The sequence below is a fragment of the Falco naumanni genome, chromosome 4 (genome assembly GCF_017639655.2).
Source record: "Falco naumanni isolate bFalNau1 chromosome 4, bFalNau1.pat, whole genome shotgun sequence".
NCBI classification, from domain to species: Eukaryota; Metazoa; Chordata; class Aves; order Falconiformes; family Falconidae; genus Falco; species Falco naumanni.
In genome coordinates, this window is record NC_054057.1 from 15,754,101 (window position 1) to 15,773,822 (window position 19,722).

The 19,722-nt window shown below is 37.2% G+C and overlaps 1 protein-coding gene across 3 annotated transcripts in view; it reads left to right on the plus strand.

Annotated features, from left to right (window-relative positions):
• ULK4 (unc-51 like kinase 4) overlaps positions 1-19,722 on the plus strand; it is a 246,219-nt gene that overhangs the window by 184,692 nt on the left and 41,805 nt on the right. For all 3 annotated transcript variants that reach the window (XM_040589959.1, XM_040589958.1, XM_040589957.1), the window contains exon 35: positions 5,397-5,582. In XM_040589959.1, coding sequence (XP_040445893.1) covers positions 5,397-5,582 — 186 coding nt within the window. The remainder of the gene's footprint in view (positions 1-5,396; positions 5,583-19,722) is intronic.

The following is a 19,722-nucleotide window of genomic DNA, read 5'->3' on the forward strand; positions in this document are numbered from 1 at the left end:
TCAGAAGCTTTTCAGAAATTTACAGAAATCTTGCCAGTACTATGAAAAGGAGTTTCATTTCTCTTTAGATCCTAGATTTAGATCCTAGGTGTAGATCTTCCAGTCTTTTCTGCAGCCTGCCAGACTGCCGAGAGAGAAGTTTTCTTGCCTTCTGGTGGTAGGCTCCTTCATTATAGTATTACTAGTGACATTTGCAGTTGATTTCTGTGCTCTATATATCACTGTTGAAAGACCAGTTAATCATGTGCAATCATGAAGAGGACCAATATGAAGCCTCAGTGCACATGGATGAATGAGATGATCTCTTCTAGGTCCTTTTGGTCTCTACATTGCGCTGGCTCTGAGGCTGTGCCCTGGCTTCGGTTTCAGAGCACATGAAGGTATTTGCTGATGAATGATGAAAATGACTGCAGAAGAGTGATAACCCTGTGGACTGTAGGATTTTAGTTCACATTTCTTAGGAATACAGATGCTTCTGTGGTCAGAATGAAAAGACATACATTTATGTCCTATAATGTATTGCTGTTACTGTATTTGCAACTTTATCTGAGTCATATTTGAAGAATTCTTTTCTACAGAGCTACCCTAAAAACCAAACCCTAAACAAAATCACAAAATAAAAAAAAAAAAAAAAGGCACCAGAGGAAGTAAGAATATATTGTCACAAGCACAGAATTTCAGAATGGGGATTTAGTTTCTTTAAAATGAACTGAAAATACATTGTTTTAAAAAATATTTTCCCTTGGGTAGAAGGACAACAATTTTGCCCTGAGCCAAAATATATTTTATTTTTTCATTTAAAACTGTACATTTTTACTAATAAAAAGAGCATAGTAAAGTTAGCAGATTTAATAATGAAATTTTGCTTTTACATTCCGTTTAATGTTTGCAAAATCATCTTCCCTATAGTTCCCACTGGTGCTTCCTTTACAGCACATTCTGTAATCACATTACTGATCTAATGAACAACTATCTCTTACCGTAATAAACTCTCTTTGTGTATAACCTCATTAATGCACTGAAATAGTGTCCCCTCCGGGTAAGCCAGGCAGTTTCACTGGAGCTCTAAAATTAGATGCTGTAACAACTCCAGTGCTGTGAAAACTGCCACTTCAGCTCAAATGATCACGTGTTTCTTGCAATGGTTTGCAATTCATGAACACGCTGCGACTCAGTTCAAAATGAAGGCATTTTTGACAACAGACTGCAGAAATATAGATGTGTAATAACAAGAAACTTCCCGCTCTTCACCACATTAACCTTAAAATACACAGAGCAGGTTCCATCTAGAAAGGAGAAGTTTATGTTATGAGCCTTCTTACAGGAAGTTTTAACATGGCCATAAAAATTAAAAGTAATACACAATCTTCATTGCACAGAAGTCTTGTCATGAGGCATTATGTAAAATTTTGAAGTGAAAAATAAATCTACAGTTTTGAGTTAGAGAATGGCAAAAATTATGACTTTAGCTGTTCAGTAATTTATTTTATGGTACTGGATTTTCTTCAAGCTATATGCTAGCCCAGAATATTAACAGCTGCAAGGAGGAGTACTAATGTTTCTGCCTTGCTGAAGGGCTGAATCCATAAACCCTTCTAAGATGGATAAAGCAAAAAGAAAGGAAAGGCCACTAGAGTTTTTTCATGTAATTATGAAATATTAAGGGGCTGATATTTTCTTAAAGAGTTAACTTTAGTTTTTCATGGATTTCTTCTGCCTGAAAGAGCAAAAATTTAAGTAGCTGCTGTCATGAAAAACTATAAATGCGTTTCAAAGACTAGAAATACACTTTTTCATATCAAATGGAATTGTTATGGTTAGAAAAATAATCAGAATGCTGTTCCAGCTAAGTGATGAGCCAACAGTCTATATTCATTGTCTAGCAACATGTTTTTAGCTTTGCTGGTTTTATTAGATATGAGAAAATAGTTACTTGAAAGCTGAATTTTCATTCCTTGGCTTTCTATGTTTGCAGATATTTATTATATTTTCAGTCATTGCTTTTGTTCATACCAATAATTTTCCTCAGATCCCCTATTCTTTATAATCAGTACTAACACTGGCAGCTGATGTTAGATATCAGGTTACCAGCTTATGGCTTTTGACATCTAAATCACTACTTGTCAGTAATGGAACAGCAGAATGGTGAGAGTTATAGAGGACAGTGCTGATGTGGACGTACTTAAATAGGGACATTGCTGAGAGTTCCTCTTCCACATTCATTATTGATGGATTAGACTGCAGGCCAGTGATTCTCATCCTCTCCAGAGTAAATATGGCCTTTCCTATTCCCAGATTGTTTTCCTGTTCATCCAAGAGCTATGCTGTTGTTTTATCCTGCAATTTTCCAGGATGACAGCAACTTGCTCCCCAAACCCTAGGTAACACTGAAGCTCAAAGGAACTCTGGTGAAGCAGAGGAGCAGAAGAGCGTGAAGGACAATAGGGGATGAAGGACTTCATTGGCATTTGTGACCTAATAGGATGACGTCACTGGAAGTCTGATATGCTGTGAAGAGCAAGCCTATCTGATGCTAAGACATATTGCATGGAGGGTTCCAGGGTCTTCCTTTCTCTTGTTGGGGGACAAAGAACAGCAGCAACAGTGATAAAGAAAAGGTTGAGCATGCCAGGAGGAGATAAACAAAACCACTGGCCCAAACCCAGCTCCTCCTCGCCTTGGGCAAAATGTTCCGGTCTCACTAACTGGGGACTCCAGCTGAAGACAGCCTACCTTGGGAATAACACTTAACAAGCTGGACTTGCTCATTTGCTTCCTTGAAAGTCACATACCCTCCTGGTGTCGGGAAGAACTGTGAAGGACATGCTGCTTTGTGTATTTCTTCATGCAAGGTTCTTGTAGGGGCAGTCCTCTACAGAGACTGACGCCGTTCCACTCCTCTGATACTCAGTGAATAGCTCAGAAAAAGACCTTGGGAGCAGGCTCGCTTCAAAGTATGGCTGTTGTGATTACTGATTGTACATGGGGTTTTATGCTTATGGAGCCCAGGGAACTAGCATCCACTGCAATACCAGGGCAGGGGCATACCTGCCCAAATGTTCACTGAAATTTTATTTTTTATTTTTGGTTAGCCAACAAACAACATTTGAAAATTAAATAAAGTTCACGTACTGTGGTTTCTTCTGCGGTTTTCTTTAGAGAGTGGTTAATATACCTGTTTACGCTGATCTAGTAACAAACTGTAAGTTGGAGTGCTGCTTTAGAAAGGGATGACAAAGATATGTTAGTTTAATTTTTCATTCCTTTATCTAATAGCATATTTTTTTTCAGTGAAGGAAATACAAGTCGGCTCAAAGCCCCCAGTGAGATCAGTGGAAAATATTTTTTGACTTGATAAAGATTGAAGATATAAATGGAGCAATAAAGCTTGTTACTATTTGTAGCTTTTCCTCCTTTTTAGCCTTGCTATTTATGTTGATGATGTTATTAGATAATATGGGATGTTGGAAAGGAAACAATCAAATAGGTGGCATTTAAACTGGAACGAAGAAAAACCATGCAGCAGAACTGTGGAAGAAATAGCTGCTGTGGTCCTGTCACTTGCATAGCATTAGGTCAAATAAAATGTGATATGTCTTGGGGCTATGTATTCAGAGCTTACATGTCAGTTCAGTCTGTTTTAAACAGCCAGATCTATGAAGTTAATGGAAAACAGGATTGTATTTGCATACAGATCCTTGGAGAATTGCTGCTTGAATATTTGAGGAGTATATGTCTGTTGATATGTTCACAGATTACTTTAACTGTATGGGTTTTCCTTAAAATGAAAAAAACTTGTGAAGTTCACACTGCAGATTAAATAAGTAATCATTATTGAAGTGGTAGGACTTGTTATATAAATGGTTGGGCAGATTATATAAATTGTTCCCTTTTATTGTCCGTAAGGATAGTCTGTTAACTGTTCTTTAATCTAGCTTCTTTTTATTTAAATAGTACTTTTTGAATTAAAAAGCCAAGTAGGAGTCATGAGGTAGTTTTGAACTTCTGTACCTTATTGTTTAAGACCACCACTGGTATATTTTGTGCCGTTCATGTATTATAAGGTGAGAAAAGGCTATTTGTAATCGTTTAGTCTAGGACCTTACATAACACAAGACATAGGACTTTGCTAAATTAATTCCTCATTATAGTGAAAGGGTTTGTTATTTTTTTTTAGAAAAAAATATTTTTGTGATAGATCAATTGCCTGTGATGGAGAATCTGTCTCAGTTCTAAGAAAGTTGTTTCAGTGGTTAACCACTCTTCCTACCAAAAAAAAAAAAAAAAGGGTGGGTGGGTGGGGGAAGGAAATCAAAGTATTATCTTCCTTCTAATCACAATTGCTTTATCTAAAGTTTTGAGCATTCATCTCTTAACTTTCCTATTCAGGTAAAGGAATTAACCTATCCTCAGCCTGCTTTTTCTCACATGTAACCAAAAACATATGATCAAGTGCCCTTTAACCCTCCCTTTGATAAGCTATAGACATTGAATTCCTTCAGTCCTTTGTTGTTATGTTTTCCAATTTGTCACCCTCTTGCCTGTTCCCAAGAAACCTCTGTGATTTTTTTCACTAGCTTTTGTGAACCGTCTGTACTAAAACTAGGCATTGTATTCCTGTTGTCATTCCAACGGTGCTAAATTCGAGCATAAAATAGTATCCCTACTTGTTATTTCCAGATTGTACTTTCAAGAAAGATAAAATTTTTTTTTAGTGGTTTCATACTATCAGAAGCTCCTTAAAGATGATAATTAGCCATGCCCCCAAATCTTTTCCATAATTTTTCCTCCTAGGAAAAAGTTTTTCCATCTCATTGCTAGGGCCTACTCCAGTGTCTGCTCTTCAAAGGAGTGCAGAAAAGCTGGAATTCAGGAAAATATTTTAAATCTGCAAACCATTCCCTCCTAATGTGACTTGAAAATCGATTAAATAGCTAGGTAGCCTGTACCCTGCCTCAACCAGAAGCCATAGACTTGATTTAGAAATAATTAGATGAAGTTTTATGGTGTGCATTATGTAGAAGATTAGACATCATGACTATAATGATACTTTCTGCTATTACTACTTCTATTTAAAGCAAAATATACTGTCTTAAAATAACAGAACTGGGAGCAACATTTTCGGTGCTTTTGTAATGTGGCTATAGGTAGGCTATTTGATTAGAATCATAGTGGAGACATTGTTATACTGCTGCTTAAGAATAGATATATTTTAATTGTATTGTCATCACTTCATTTATTAAGCTTAGTTTAATGGAATTTTGAGTCAATCAACTAGAAATTATTCTTTTCTGACACAATGGAAATGTTAATACTCTTCCAAATCCCCAGTGACATGCAATTTTTCTGAAATTGGAATTTTATTTTTATTTGTTCATTTTTTTGTTCATTTTTAGCTTCCCAGTGAAGATACTGAAATATTTTTGAGTGCCTCACAGTGCTTATCATTGCTGGTTCAGCTGTATGGAGGGAACACTCGGGAGAATATGTCTCCAGAAAACATGGACAGCTTTGCTGAAGTACTGAAGTCGAAGAAAGACACACGACAACTGAAACTTTTGCTGAGAATTTTAAAGAGACTGGTGAGTGGGCTTCTAAAAATTTTAAAAGTTCATGTGCTTTATTTTAATTCATTGGATATTTTTTGGCAGTTTTTTTCCTCTTAAAGTAAAAAAGAGTATAAAAGAATTTTGAAAACCAAATGTGTGACATTAGAAGTCTTTAAATTTCAGTTAACTTCTCTGCAGAAGATAGCCTTCTACACTTAAAATCTCCTGTAAAATGATTGTTGGGTTTCTCCTATTTCAGTTAACCGTTCAGCTATTTAAAACCCATGTTATTTATATATTTGTGTGGTACTTCAGCTTTATGAACTATGGGAACTGTTTTCTGAATGCCTTCTGAAAGAACTAACCTTGTAGCATTTAATAGCTGCTCAGGAACACAGTGCTTGAATTTATGATAAATAAAATGCCATTTTGTACCTGAAATAGGTTTGTACTTGAAACAGACTGTTGACTCCTCATTTTCACTGAGCGGTAGGGACCACTTCTGCCAGAGTGATTGTGATGTAGAATGCCAATCCAGGGCAGTCGTGCAGGACCAGAATCTGGTGATGTTATGGCAGGTGGGAGTTTCAGTTTTGTCCTGCTCTGACATGGTGGCATGTTGTGTCTTTCAGGTAGCTTAGGTGGAAAACCTTCTGTATCTGTAATGTCCTCTGTGGTAATACTATGATTTTTAGCTTGTTGTCTTGATCAGAAGCTTTGCCTGCATTGTCACCTTGTGTCGATTGATTACTTCACCATTTATTCTCCAAAAGCAGGAGTTTTCAATTAAAGGAGGGTAACTTGCCCAGTGTGAGGCAGAAGACACTTGAATTTTCTAAGTGCAGTGCTGGCTACTAGAGTAAGGCCGTAATCAATGGCAGCAGGAGTTAAGGACTCTACAAAAACTCTTTTGTAGAGCTTTCAGAGCTGTTCCTGCCCTCTCTCCTGCCTGCTGTATTTACATAACAGGAAAGACAAACACCATCCCCTTCTTCCTAGTTTTGCTCAGTCCTGTCTTTCCCTAAAAGAAGTATGAATATATAAAATTCAAATTGCTATGGTGTTTAAAATAAATAATTTCTCTCATTCTTGACTTCATCTCAGGTTTCACTCCTTTTCTCCTGCTCTTCCTGAAAAGACAATTCCAGCAAAGATTTTTTTAATGACACTTCCTATTGATTTTTGCTCGCACCCGTGCTTCTCTTTGTGTGTAACTGTTGTACTGTGTAAAATTGGCTTTTGCTTTTCCCCAAAACCAGTAAGAGAAAAGAGGCTACCAAGTGTGAGAAAAGGAAAGAGAAATGAGGCTGCAATATACATAGCTAGATTATTTAATTTTAGCATAGCTACAGAGTTGTTTCCTTTCCTTCTGTTTTGAAGACACTGGTTCAAAATTTGACCTAGTGTGCAGGAAATTTCTGTTGACTATCTTAAGAGAACAAAGCTGTGCTATCATCTATTGAATCTTGCAAGTTCCTGTACTTTTAGATCTCTCCTTTATATACCAGTGATACTGGTACTTGTTATTTGTAATATCAGGCATAGATTTTCTGTAATTATTTTAATGAGATCATAGGATTTCTTTTGAAAGCAGAGTTCATACATAATTTGACAGATTATTTAACAAATCTTACATTATTTCTCTAAACCTTAAAAAGTCCTGTTCAGAGGAGATGTTTATCTTGTCAAAATTGCCATAATCACAAAAGACATTGAAATATAATCATATCTGTTTAAGAAGGTTTCTGCCCACATCAGCTTTTTGTGCTGAATTTTGAAGCCTAGAGCAGTAGTGTTCTTTTTTTTAGTATCTGAACAGTATTTTAATAGAAGGATCATGATGTGCACTGTTTTCCACTCTTGCCAATCAGTGCTTCTACAGACCATCTTTCCAGTCTGTGGTTACATTAACTTCATTGTGACAGGCACAGGTATTTCTTATGTAAGAGGAATGTACAAAGGGAAGTTGTATGTTTATGCTATAGATGGCTTTATAGCATCTATCTCTGGAAATAAGGATAAGGCATAGCAATATGGCTAATTAATCTTTGTCCAGGTGTTTCATCTGACTCCAGTGAGCTGATGGCGACAGATGTCTCAATTTCAAAATATAAAATGTGTTAGAGAATTTGTTGATGTACAAAATGACCTTACCTTGATGAAATGGATATTTATGTGTTGTTTTAGTTTAATAGTATTTATTCACTAAATTTTATCTCCCGTGGGTGGAGGAGGCTTTTTTCGGCCAAAGTTGAACGTTTGTTTTGAATGTTTGGTTTTTTTAAAATGGTAATTTTCAACTTTAACCAGCAAATTGACTGCAGGGCAATATAAACTTCTTGCAACACTTTCTTCACTGATTTTGGCCTACAGTCCTATTGTATTCATTTATTAAACAGAAATAAAGATACAGGACATTCTGTGGGGGGAATATGTCTTTGTATAGACTTACTAATGGGAGCACCATGAGCAGCCCTATTTGCAGACTTTATTTTGCTGCAACAGAAATCATTAGGAGTGAAAACCAGAAAAAAATAGGCTTTGAGCTAACTTTTTGTAACTGTATGTGAGGATCATTTAAAAGCTTTAAAGAGGAAGTATTTACTGTCATCTTTCTGGTTTTTATAATCACCTCTTAGCTTTTAATGCTTTTGGCTCTCTCAAGCCTAGGTTAACCAGCCTTTTTCAAGCACATTCTCTCACTGGCATTGATATAATGGACAGAAACTGAATAAAATTATTGAATCAAAGAAACAGGGTTTGGGTTTTTTGGTTTTGCTTTTTTCTCCTTTGGCCCTCTTACTAACTCTGGTTAGTAAGGTCTGGTTGCTTCCTCTTGGGTTAGACAATACTGCTATTCAGATAAATTAGTCTTTTTTTAGCAGCATTTGTGTAACCTATCAGTGACATCAGGAGAGTGATCTTGTCCCATTTCTTGGTTCTGCAAGCCTCTCCTGCCACCCTGCATGGAAATTACTGTTATCACTTTGTCTCTTCTGTGAAGATATAGTGCATCTTACTAGAGTCCAGTAAATCACCTAGATTAAAGTATTTCTTGTGAAGTGGAAGAAATTTTCATTTGGGAAGCAAATAGTACCATTTTTGCCTGCTTTACTGAGAAATTTTTAATTTCTCTTTTTCCCCAGAGGAAAAAAATCTGCCTGCCATCTCAATATATCACCTAGTATGTAATGTAAAGGCAAGTGATTATCACTGTAATTTTTATAGAACTAGCCAATATCTTTCCATCAGACACACAATCACCATGGGATTGCAGCTAGGAACTCACAAATAAAATGTTTCAACTTTCAAAACAAGAGTAGACTTTTTTTTTTTATTTATTCCATCTAGTAATAAGGAAAAATTCCTCTGAGAAAAAAGAGTGTCAGCTTTAACAGGCAATTCTGCACTCACTGTGGAGAGTGAACTTTTGTTCTGTGACTTTTACTGTAAGTACTTGTCAGAAGTATATTTGAATTCTACCTCTATCACACTTTTTTTCTTCTGATTGCCTTTCTAGAACCTCATTTTCACTAATTTGCATATCATAAGTGTCAAAAAGATGTTCATCCATTATTTGTGAGCAACTAAGACGTTTAGGATGTCATCTGCATGTCACATACCCTGTGGGGATACATATAAGGATTTCTCAAATTGTATTAGGCTGTGTAGTAAAGATGTTAAGGCTAGAATGGCAATACTTGAGCTATGGCAACGGTCCATAGCTTTCACTGATTTCATTGTAGGACTGTTTTACACTAATTTGCTTTCCCTGCCAGTTTGGGCCACAGCAATGGCATTACTGTGTACCTGCAGGCAGGTTTACCACCCAGTTTCCAATGAACCAAAACCTGAGGAACCCCTGTTGAATTAAACAACAATTCAAGTCATGTGCCCCTGAGCGTTTCTGTCATGTATATTAGTAATAATATCATCCTGAGTTTTATACAGAGATGTGCTGAGTTCACATCTCTTGAATTGGCAGCTGTGTGTTTGTGTATTAAAATATATGTGTCTATTTTTACTGTGATAATTCCCAGATTAGGTCCTCATTCTATCAATCTCTGATCATGCAATATGAGGAAAGACATTTAGAGCTTGAAGTGCGAGTAGCACAAAGGTTTGATTTAGGGTAGCAGTTCTGCAGTCCCTCTGTAAGTCGAACTTCTTGATGGAGATTTGCTCCTTTATAGATTCCCACAAGTATTTCTACAGGGAGTTTCCCTCAAAGAAGGTGAAACTAAATCCCAAGAGATTTTCAGATAGCATCCCTTCTATGGCTTCAGCTCTGAGGGTTCAGCGCCACAAGGAGGTGCTTGTGCAGCAATTCCCAGTGGAGTCTGCTTTCCCAGAGTCTTGCAAAGCTGCCGGAACCTCTTGGCTGAGAGAGGACAGCACTCAGATAATCTCAATTAGCTGGAGAAAAACTTCTTATGCATCTTTCCCCTAATCTGAATCTTGTAAGCGTGCCTTTAATTAATTTAATTAGTTACTAAGGTAATCCATAATACTCTGTTGCTCTAAAGAATAATCTTATAATAGAGATGCTTCTTAGACTCTGAATACAGTACTCATTTCTGGGTTGCTGATGTGTTTAGGTATGCTCACTGTAAATGCACAGGTGGTTGTATGTGTTTTCCCTGAATTATACATCTTTAAAAATCTGGGAGACTCTTGAATGAACAATTTCTATCCTTTCATAGTGTTAATCTCTTATTTTCAAGTTGTTACCAAGCCTGCATCCCTTCTTTTTAGACCATCTTTTTCTGGCTTCAGTCTGATAGATAATGTCCTTGGGTGGTACGGAACATTTCATTAGACCCAAACAACTTAAGATCCCCCCAGGAAGAAAAAGCTAATCAGCATTAAGGTACACTATGGAGATCATAAACAGGACAGGGTTCTCAAAATGCTTTGGAGTAAATACATGGGAAAGGTAATGCCTCTTCACCCTTCCCGCCATGTGGGGAAGTTCCCTCTGTTTGCACACTCAGACGGGCCCTTGTTTTAGGGTTTTAATAAAACTGGAGAGTTTCCAGAGAGGAGAGATGGGGAAGCCTCCAGCGCCCGCAGCTGCTTGGCATGCCCTGCTGTGCCCTGCCACATGGGAAGGGAGTGGGCTCGGGGAGATGGCTCTCCTCCTCCGCTGCTGGGCCTTAATCTAGTTGCAAAGTAAGCTTTGAAGTATAGCTTTTTGAATTTTGCATATGGTTTGACTGAAATTCAGTCTGATTACACTCCTTTTGATTGGAAAAAATTACAGTGTCCCTGATGGATATTAACAGTCAGCGGGGATGCTCGTGAGTCAGAATTGCTTGGCCAGGCTGTTGCTGTTGGTCAAGAAGCAATATATTTGGTTTACAATGAAGTGGTAAGAAAAACAGGTTTGAATGACTAGAAGGTGAATGCAACTAATCACAACTACTCTAATACAATTTAAACAACAATTAAACAATTGTTTAACTAGAGTTAGTATAGTGTAATTTAAAGAAATTCCGCATTTGGTGGGCATAATTCTGTTGCAGCACAGCCCTTTCACTGTACTTTGTTGTTTCCTGAACAGAGAATCGAGCGAATATTGATTAATTTATCTGAGTAATTTAGATATTAAAAAAATGTTTTAAAATCTCACTTAAGCAGTCTTTTGAACTTTGTGCTCAGTTTGTGATGTCATACGGGCTCTACCAAATTCTCATGGAAATTAAATATTGTATGTTCATCATTAAACCCTGATGGAAGGTTATTTTTTTTTAAGCTCAGTAAAGCATTTTCTGCAGCACTAAGGAGGAAAACATTTTGTCAAAGAAAGTGTGATTTTTGAATAGTCAAAACTCAATAATGTTCCAATATGTTCTCAGACATTTTACGAGAAATACCAAAGCCTCAAATACCGATTATTTAGTTTATAATAATTTACTTCATATTAAGAATAACATGGCTTTTCAAAAAGCACTCTTTTTAAAGTTCTGTCTGAAAGTGTTATTTTTATGTCTGGTAATACTTAGGATATCCACATGTGAGGGGGATACTGTACTTGATTATCATTCGAGGTCCCATGGCATTCTTTATAGTAGTATACATGATTAATTTAAACCGGACTAATTACATTCCGTGTATTGGAATCCAGGACAATTTTTCACTCTATAGGTCTGATAAGAAGAATTTTAATTTTTAATCTGAAATAGTTGGATATTGTTTCACCTTAGAGGCATGTACATGTTTATGACCTGTGTGCCTGGCTTATGTAGCTTCTGAAGGTGTAAGTTCAGGCTCACTTGTACTTTGTGTAACTCATTGAATGTTTTATAGGATGCCAAGTAGTAGTACAATACATTAGCATTGTCTTTGGCTTTCTCTTTTTTTAACATTGGCATCCTATGGTTTCTACTAGAGGAGAGGGTAGAATATTTTGGTATTTAGATTTATGCACTTGGTTAGAGCACTGAAAGAATTTTAATAGGCCTTTTCTGTTTCTGATTAGCCTTCATTTTCATTTACCTCTTTGAATTTTACAACATCCTTCTTTCAGTTGGCCGAAACTCTTACACACAGCATTCTAAAGTTATATGCTGATGGGATTTTTTCCAGTATTTATCCTTCTGTCTTATGAAAGGAAACAGAACAAGTATCCATGGGTAAGTCTGTCTCTGATGCAGTCCCTGGAATTCTTATCTTCCCTTATCTTGTCACTTTTGATTCTGTCCAGAAGTTCTGTGGCTGATACCAGATTGCAGAAAACTTTGCTATTTTTTGACCCAAAGTACTAGGTGGTACAGGAATGCTCTGCTTATTTCTTCTCATAGAAAAGGCAGATATTTAAATCTCAATAAGATTGTCCAGGCTTATAGGATCACTTATTTCTGGCTGTGTCAGAATCCTCTTCTGCTGTCTGAATTTTCTACTTCTCTGACTACACTTGCTCTAATTCGCTTCATGTGCTATAGTTTGTATCACTATGTATGCATGACTGTAAACACAGTCTGTTTTCTTTTTGTATGTGACTTGGGGTATTCTTAACTCAAACTGTTGAGAAATTCCTAACAACTCTGAGAAGTAAAATTTTTATTTGATCTAAGGAGAGATTATTTTTTTTAAGCTGATCATGTGAGTCCACAAGCTTGTTTGATTAAAAATGCCAGGCTTTGTATAGCCTGTAGTAAAATCAGAACATTAACTAGTGATACATAAAGTCAGACAGTGAGGAAATTTTTGTGCAATTAACTTATCATTTTTGGGGTTATATAGGAGTTTGTATAGCTTGATTAAGGAAATACTTAGCGGGACTTCTAACTCCTGATGTGATTTAGGTCCCACCTTTTTGCAGCTGGTGATATGTCTGGAATATCCGTGGTTATCTTAATCCAGAGGTGCTGGTTTGTTTTATACGTTTACATCGCTGCAATGACTAATTTGCTATCAATGTTTTTACTGTAACTGTGAACTTTTTCATATTGAAGAGAGCACACTATCCTTTGGTATTTCTACAGCATAAACAAACGCCTGCTTTGCTAGCAAATCATATATTGAGTTCTCCCATTCCCAACCCAGAAGTTCAAACAGAGGCCTATTTTAGTGGCATTCCTTTATTTTTCTTTAGTGAGTGTTTGATGCTGACAACCTTCTAATATACAGCTGGACAGTTGCTGCTTTTGCTGCTTTCTGCTTTGTCCTAGCGGCTTTTTTTAATATTACTCACCTACCCTCATAAGCTACTGTGATGTTTAATGTTTGCAAAATATTTTTATGGTCCTCACATAGGGAGTAGTAAATATCAACAACATTTTGCTTAAAAGGATCTCTCAACACCAATCAAATAGGATTAAATTATTAAAAAATACTTTCTCAGCTTGAATGTTAATACCAGGTTGCACATATTTCCAGGTTCTGTAATGTTAATGGGAAGCTGTTCCCATTATGGGGAGCATATGCGCAGTAGTTGCTGCTTTCATTATTATTATAACTGAATTGCCTTAGTGCCCGTAGACCAGGTCCTCCTTGTGATAAGCTCAGTGCAAGTACAGTAAAAAGTAATTTCTTGCTCCAGAGAACAGTCCAGCTTGTTTCCTGAATTCACATTAAGATAAGAAATTGCCTGAAAGTGACTCTTTCCTAATAGGAAATAATTTAACATGAAGATGACCATCCTGGGTAAAACAGATCCTTGGACAGTGTTTAGTTCTGTGCAAGCAGGCATGGCAATTTAACTGTCTGCTCCTGATTATTAATACAAAAGTATCTTCGTTTTATTCCAAATTTAAGTCCTTATGGTCATAGAGTATTTATAAATCCTTAGTCTTCATATACCCTTCATGTAAGGCTGTTACCAGAAACTGAAAGAGCTTTGAAAGGTTTTGGTTGCCCATGTTGAAGGTGAGATAGTTATGCATAGAACCCGGGTTTACTGCAACTTTCTGCAAACTCATATTGCAAACCCTTCAACAAAACCCTTCTTACTACATCTGTTCTCTTAAATTCAGTCTCCTTGCTGACAAGTTTACTGAGGGTGAAATAGTCCATTATATTTCAGCATGTAAGTAAAATTTTAGCTACCATATACCAGGAGGAAAACTAATGTAGGAATTAGATTCCCTGCTGGAAAGGGGTGACCCTTCCTTTGACTTCTAAATCATTTACTACTGGACAGTCAGTGTAAAAGGTCTTGACATATCCTCTTTGTCAGTCCTCAGGCACCCTGATTTTCCTTGCCAATGTTTCTATCTATTGTGTGTGGTTTTTTTAATATATTTCAAGTTCTGGACTTTAATATGGCATCTGGCAAACATTAGCTGTGTTTCACTTTGTCTTGATCCTTACCGTCTTCATTTTATAAGGCTGGAGCACTGCCGAGGAGCTGGCATTTTCAAAAATCTCGCCATGAGCAAATCTGCAGGGTCACACGGAGCTTGATTTAATAGCCAGTGTGTGGATGCAGATAAACAGTGAAGTGCTTTAAGGGGTACGTGCAGATAAACAGTCAGAGTGCTTAATGGGGTGTGTTGTAGAGGGGAACGGTCCTTGGCCATCAAGCTGGGAGGATGTGGGACTCTGAGGCCCATGAGTTAGACAAAGGAGATGAACAGATTCAGGTACAGGTTGTCTGCCAGATGGAAATCGTAAGTAAAAATATGACATACATAGAACAAAAGTCTGCTGGTTGTGATGATGAGACCAAGCAATATGACCATATGAAGCAAGAGGAAGGCAGCGTTTAAGGAGTTAGAGACTGCTGGAAAGATCAAAGATGAAAATTACTTTAGCAGCATCAGTTAAAATATACATACAATGAAAGAAAACAAAACACTTGAAGTTTTTCCCTGGACCTCTCATGTGTCTGATGGTTGGTTGATGTATTTGTTAACATAAATGCATAAAGTTCCCCAACAGAGGGCCCATGCTCACATACTAATCCCTGGCAATAGTAACGATATCTGGGCTTTATGAACATGGTGCTGCACAATTTCAGATGACTCTGTGATTCATGTAAGCATTCTGAAACAAGGTTATGTTTAAAAATAGCATTTGTGTGCATTGAGGTAGATTTCTACAGTAACTGACCCCCCTCTCCAAGTTCAAATAGCGATTCAATCCAGCATCTTCAGTGATGAAACCTCCATATTTTAAATTATGAAGACTCTACTAGTTAAATATTTATAAAGTGCCCAATGCTGTCACTTCTTTAAACTATTAAAACATAATGTTTTTATACAAACATCATTATAAATTTATAACAGTGTAATTTGTGGTGATGCGGTGTTCCATGGGCTGTGAATTACTGTCCTAAATTTCACACAGCAGATGCTTTCTCTGGGATGCAATGCCTAGTTGATGAGTTCATATGATGCGGCATAAGAAAATCTCATAATTTGCATACCAGCTCTACTCTGCGTGTACAGCTTGCAGTTTTAGACCATTCAGGGGGCATTTTAAAAGCAATGAATTTGACATGCAATCCTCAGTCTTGTCAAAAGCCAATGATTACCTAAATCCTTTAATACCAATACAAGAGTACTTCTTCCAGAAGCATGTAGTGTTCATTCAGAAATTCATTCAGATGCATGAAATTTTACATTATCAGATAGCTCCAGTGATTTAAAATTCATTTTTTAAAGCAATGTACTTGTATACTTAATTGCAAGAGAACTGTTGTAGAGCAAAACCCCAGTATGCATTGAAAAGTCAAAATGGTATGTTCCACAGTGCGTAATATTGTACCTTGTGGATGAAAATCTGATTTTTATGCTGTAAATCCTTGGAAATTTTAATGGGTAGGCTTATTGCGTATTACAGTTCCATCAGGAAAAGATAACGTCTATCAAAACCTGCCCCTACCTTGGCTAAACAAAATGTGTGTATAAAAATCTGCCATGCATACATGATGTGAGGTGTATATATATGTGATGTATGTATACTAAACGGTGGAGTCCACCGGACTATATAACTTAAATTACATTATTTGTAGCTGTAGTTTTGTGCCATTTTGTCATGGAAAAAAGAGAGAATCGAGGTGGAATACCTTGTGCTCATTCTGACTGAATGCTTCCTTTGTGGCTTTTGATGCAAGAGGCCAGTGTTTCCAGGGGGGGACTGGTGCAGGGCTGTTTCCATGTCCCTCAGGCAGAGGTTTTCCCTGCAGTGGGCTTGGGGAGATGGAAAGGCAGGATTTCACAGGGGGGGGGGGCTGTGCCCATTGCTGCTGGTCCTGAGTGCTGAAGCAGAAAAGCTACACAGAGCTTACTGGTAAAGCAGCATTTAGTCACCCCTAAAATTTTAACTAAGACCCCTTAGTGAGTAGCTGTGTGTTGCTTATTCTCATTAGAGCAACAGTCTACACAAAGTAGGTTAGCGTGAAAAACAAAAACACGCTAATCTTTTCAACTGAATAATTCCCATGGAAATGAGTATATTAACACATCCTCATACTGCTACTTTTCTTCAAAGGACTTTAAATACTATAAAAGTATTTCAATATTTAAATACTATAAATACTATAAAAAGTACTTTGTAGCATAAATGAGAAAATAACAAGTTTCCATAAAGCATAAAAGGAATCATTGTTTATAAAGATCAGGCCCCTTTTTTGTCATTTTAAACCATTATTACAGTACATTGTGTTTGCAGTATAAATGGGCATATATTCATGAACTGGCACACAATATTTATTTTCAAAGTTCATAACTATAAGGTGGCTAAGAGTAATTTGTGCCCTATATGTCAGTCAGTTATGTGCGGCCCTGCCTCTGCTAATATATCAATATTTCTTTTAGTTTGGTGAGAAAAATCCTTACTGCTGAAAAGCAAATTACAGCTGTCATTGAAAGACTTAAATAATATGCCCTCAGGATTGCTCGAGTGGACTGTTGCTCCACTGAGGAGCCCTGATGACATCAGAGATGCTCATGCAATTTATTCATGTAATTGTAGTTCCAAGATGGAATATATATTACATTTTGAAGGTGATGTTATTTAATAATGCAGGATTTTATAGACTCTTCTAGTCTATCACCTTCACTGTTATATTTGTTAGGATTCTTTTCTTGACATGTCTTTTATTCTTTATTTCCACCTCCGCTTACATGTTTTCAATTCTTTACTCAACTCCTGAACCAGACGCTCCTGATGTTTTCTTGAAACTTACTTTTTTCTTTTAAATGAAGCTGAAAGCTTTGTGGGAATTGATGCTGAAAACTGGACAAGCAAGAATGTTAAAAAGCCTACTTTCATCTTACATTTTGACCACTGCAGGTTTCAACAAGATCCTCTTCCCCTTCTTGTAGCTTCGTACTTCAATTTTGCATGACTATTTATGATTTCAAGAGTACATAATTACATTAGCATAATGTTATGTGCTTGTGTGTGTACACCTATTAGGCTTATATATTGTTCTGTAATCCTTTAGTATTTTCTCATTAAATTATAGCTTCTCTTATTTTTTAATATTTCCATCTACATAAAGGCTAAAAGTTTTTTAAATTACTAGGATGTGAAATACCTTAATTTTCCAAATTCCGTTGCAGTGATTCCAAAGGAGATCTAATTTCCTGAAAGTACTAATTACTTACTCCTGAATATCAGGCCTACAAAAAGTTTCTCTGATTTGGCATCCCAAATCATCAGGTATTTTAAGTCCTAGCAAACAAATATTTATTATTGTTACAAAAGGATTGAAAGAAGAGACCAAAGAACTGATTGGGGAGCAAAAATCCTATAGAATACTAAGTATTTTGGTTTAGCTATTTCAATTCCATTCAGATTTAAATTTCTTCAGTTGTACGTTTCAAGAAAATGAGATGTAGTGAAATAGGATGCTGTGATAAAAGACTAAACTATGTGGGAAGCTTAACAATCGTCCTAAAAGCAAAACCAGCATCAGCAGGGTTTTGGTTTTTAAAGCTTGTATCTGTGCCTCTTTCCTCACTCCCCTTTAACAAACTGTTTTACATGAGAGATGAACCTCATAATAGTGTGATCAAGCTTTTGACCCACAAAGTTCAAATGGCTTTGAAACGAGGCAAACCGAATTTGGCCAGCTCTACTAGAAAATAATAGCTGACAAACATCAATCTGCCAATATTTTTTAATTCAACTCTTGCCTAACACCTTTTAGAATAATTCAAGAACTTAAAAAATGATGATACATTTAGGTGAACTTGGATGAGAAAGTAGAATGCAAATGTAATCACTGACAGTGATTTAGTGACTCTGGGACATCTGGGAGTAAGGCAAGGTGCAGAGGACAGTGGCAGGATGTGGATTGGAATATGAAAGGAGCAGCACTGACTACTGCTGAATATGTGTATGTGAGAGAGAGAAAAATAACAGTCTTGAAACCGTTAGAGGGGAAAAATGTAAAGCAGTGATGAACACTGTCTCAAAATCATGGCAACACTGCAGTTCTGAGTGAAGTTCCCAAGCAATATGACACACATTAGATTTTGAGACAACTGAATGTACTGGTTTTGTCACGATATGGATCCTGTGTCCCACTCTGTACAGCCTGTCTCCTCTATAGTGCTGCTTTAATCAGGCTCCCTGCCCAGGTTACAGGGGTTCAGCTTGCATCCTCTCTGATGCAGCAGAGAGGAAGGAAAGAGGTTGTAGGTGGTTACACTTTGCATGTACCCTTTTGTTCTTCTCCCCTCTGATGGACAGGGATGTATCTCCCACTTTTCTGCAACGACGATGGATCAGAGCTGGACTTCCGTGTTACAGTGTCCATAATGGGGAAGGTTCTTCAGGGAAATTGTGTGCATTCAGGAGGACTGTAGAGAGCAAGAAGGGTCACCAAAGCCACCATGTATTATAGTGTCATCATTGAATAAGGTCTTCTAGGGACATTTTCTAGCCACAATCACATTATTAGTGAAAAGAGAGAAGTTCTGGCAACCTTAGTTGAACTCTCATTGGAAAGAGTCAATAATATCATATTTAGCAGTGTCATGCTAACATCATGTGAGATGCAAATGTTACCACCTATCAATTACTTTAAAGGAAGGCAAAAAAAAGGTCTTTCTGTTTAAACAGGAAATCAACCAAGGTACATGGAGCAGTTGGACAACAGCTGTTTGTTGGTTGTACCACGCTAATAACCTGTTGTTGGTACCACACTAATAAAGCAGCTGTAGCACCTGCCAGTCTTCCACCAACCCTACTGCTCGGCAAGGCGGCCGGTGCAAGTGCGCTAACCCATGCGGTGTGCTTAAGCATGAAGGTTCCTCCATGCGGTAGGGGCTGTGCTCCAGTCAAACCAATTCCACGCTTGCAGTACAGCAAGTGTGTGTGTCTAGGTCTAGGGGCCACGATGTAATGCAAACATCACCTTTGCGTCTCAAGCTGTGTGTTTATATGGTACTCAGTAGTCTTGATTTTGACTGGAAACTTAAGACATGTAACTAGAAAGACTAGTCGGAAAAAAAGAGTGAAAACAAAAAGAAGCAAGTTTGTAGCACTTGAGTGGCTCAAAGGGCCCTTTCTTCTTAATCGTTCCCTGGACAATCATTCTTTTAGATGCTGTGCCTTATCATTAGTCAGAGCTAAAATAACAGTCAGACCAGTACAAATGATTTCAGACCAAATGTTTCCGAATACCAGCTGCAGAACAAAGGACAGAAGAGAAGGGAAACTTGTTGCCCATACTTAATTATGTATTTTCGGATATAGCAAAGACCAGCCCTTA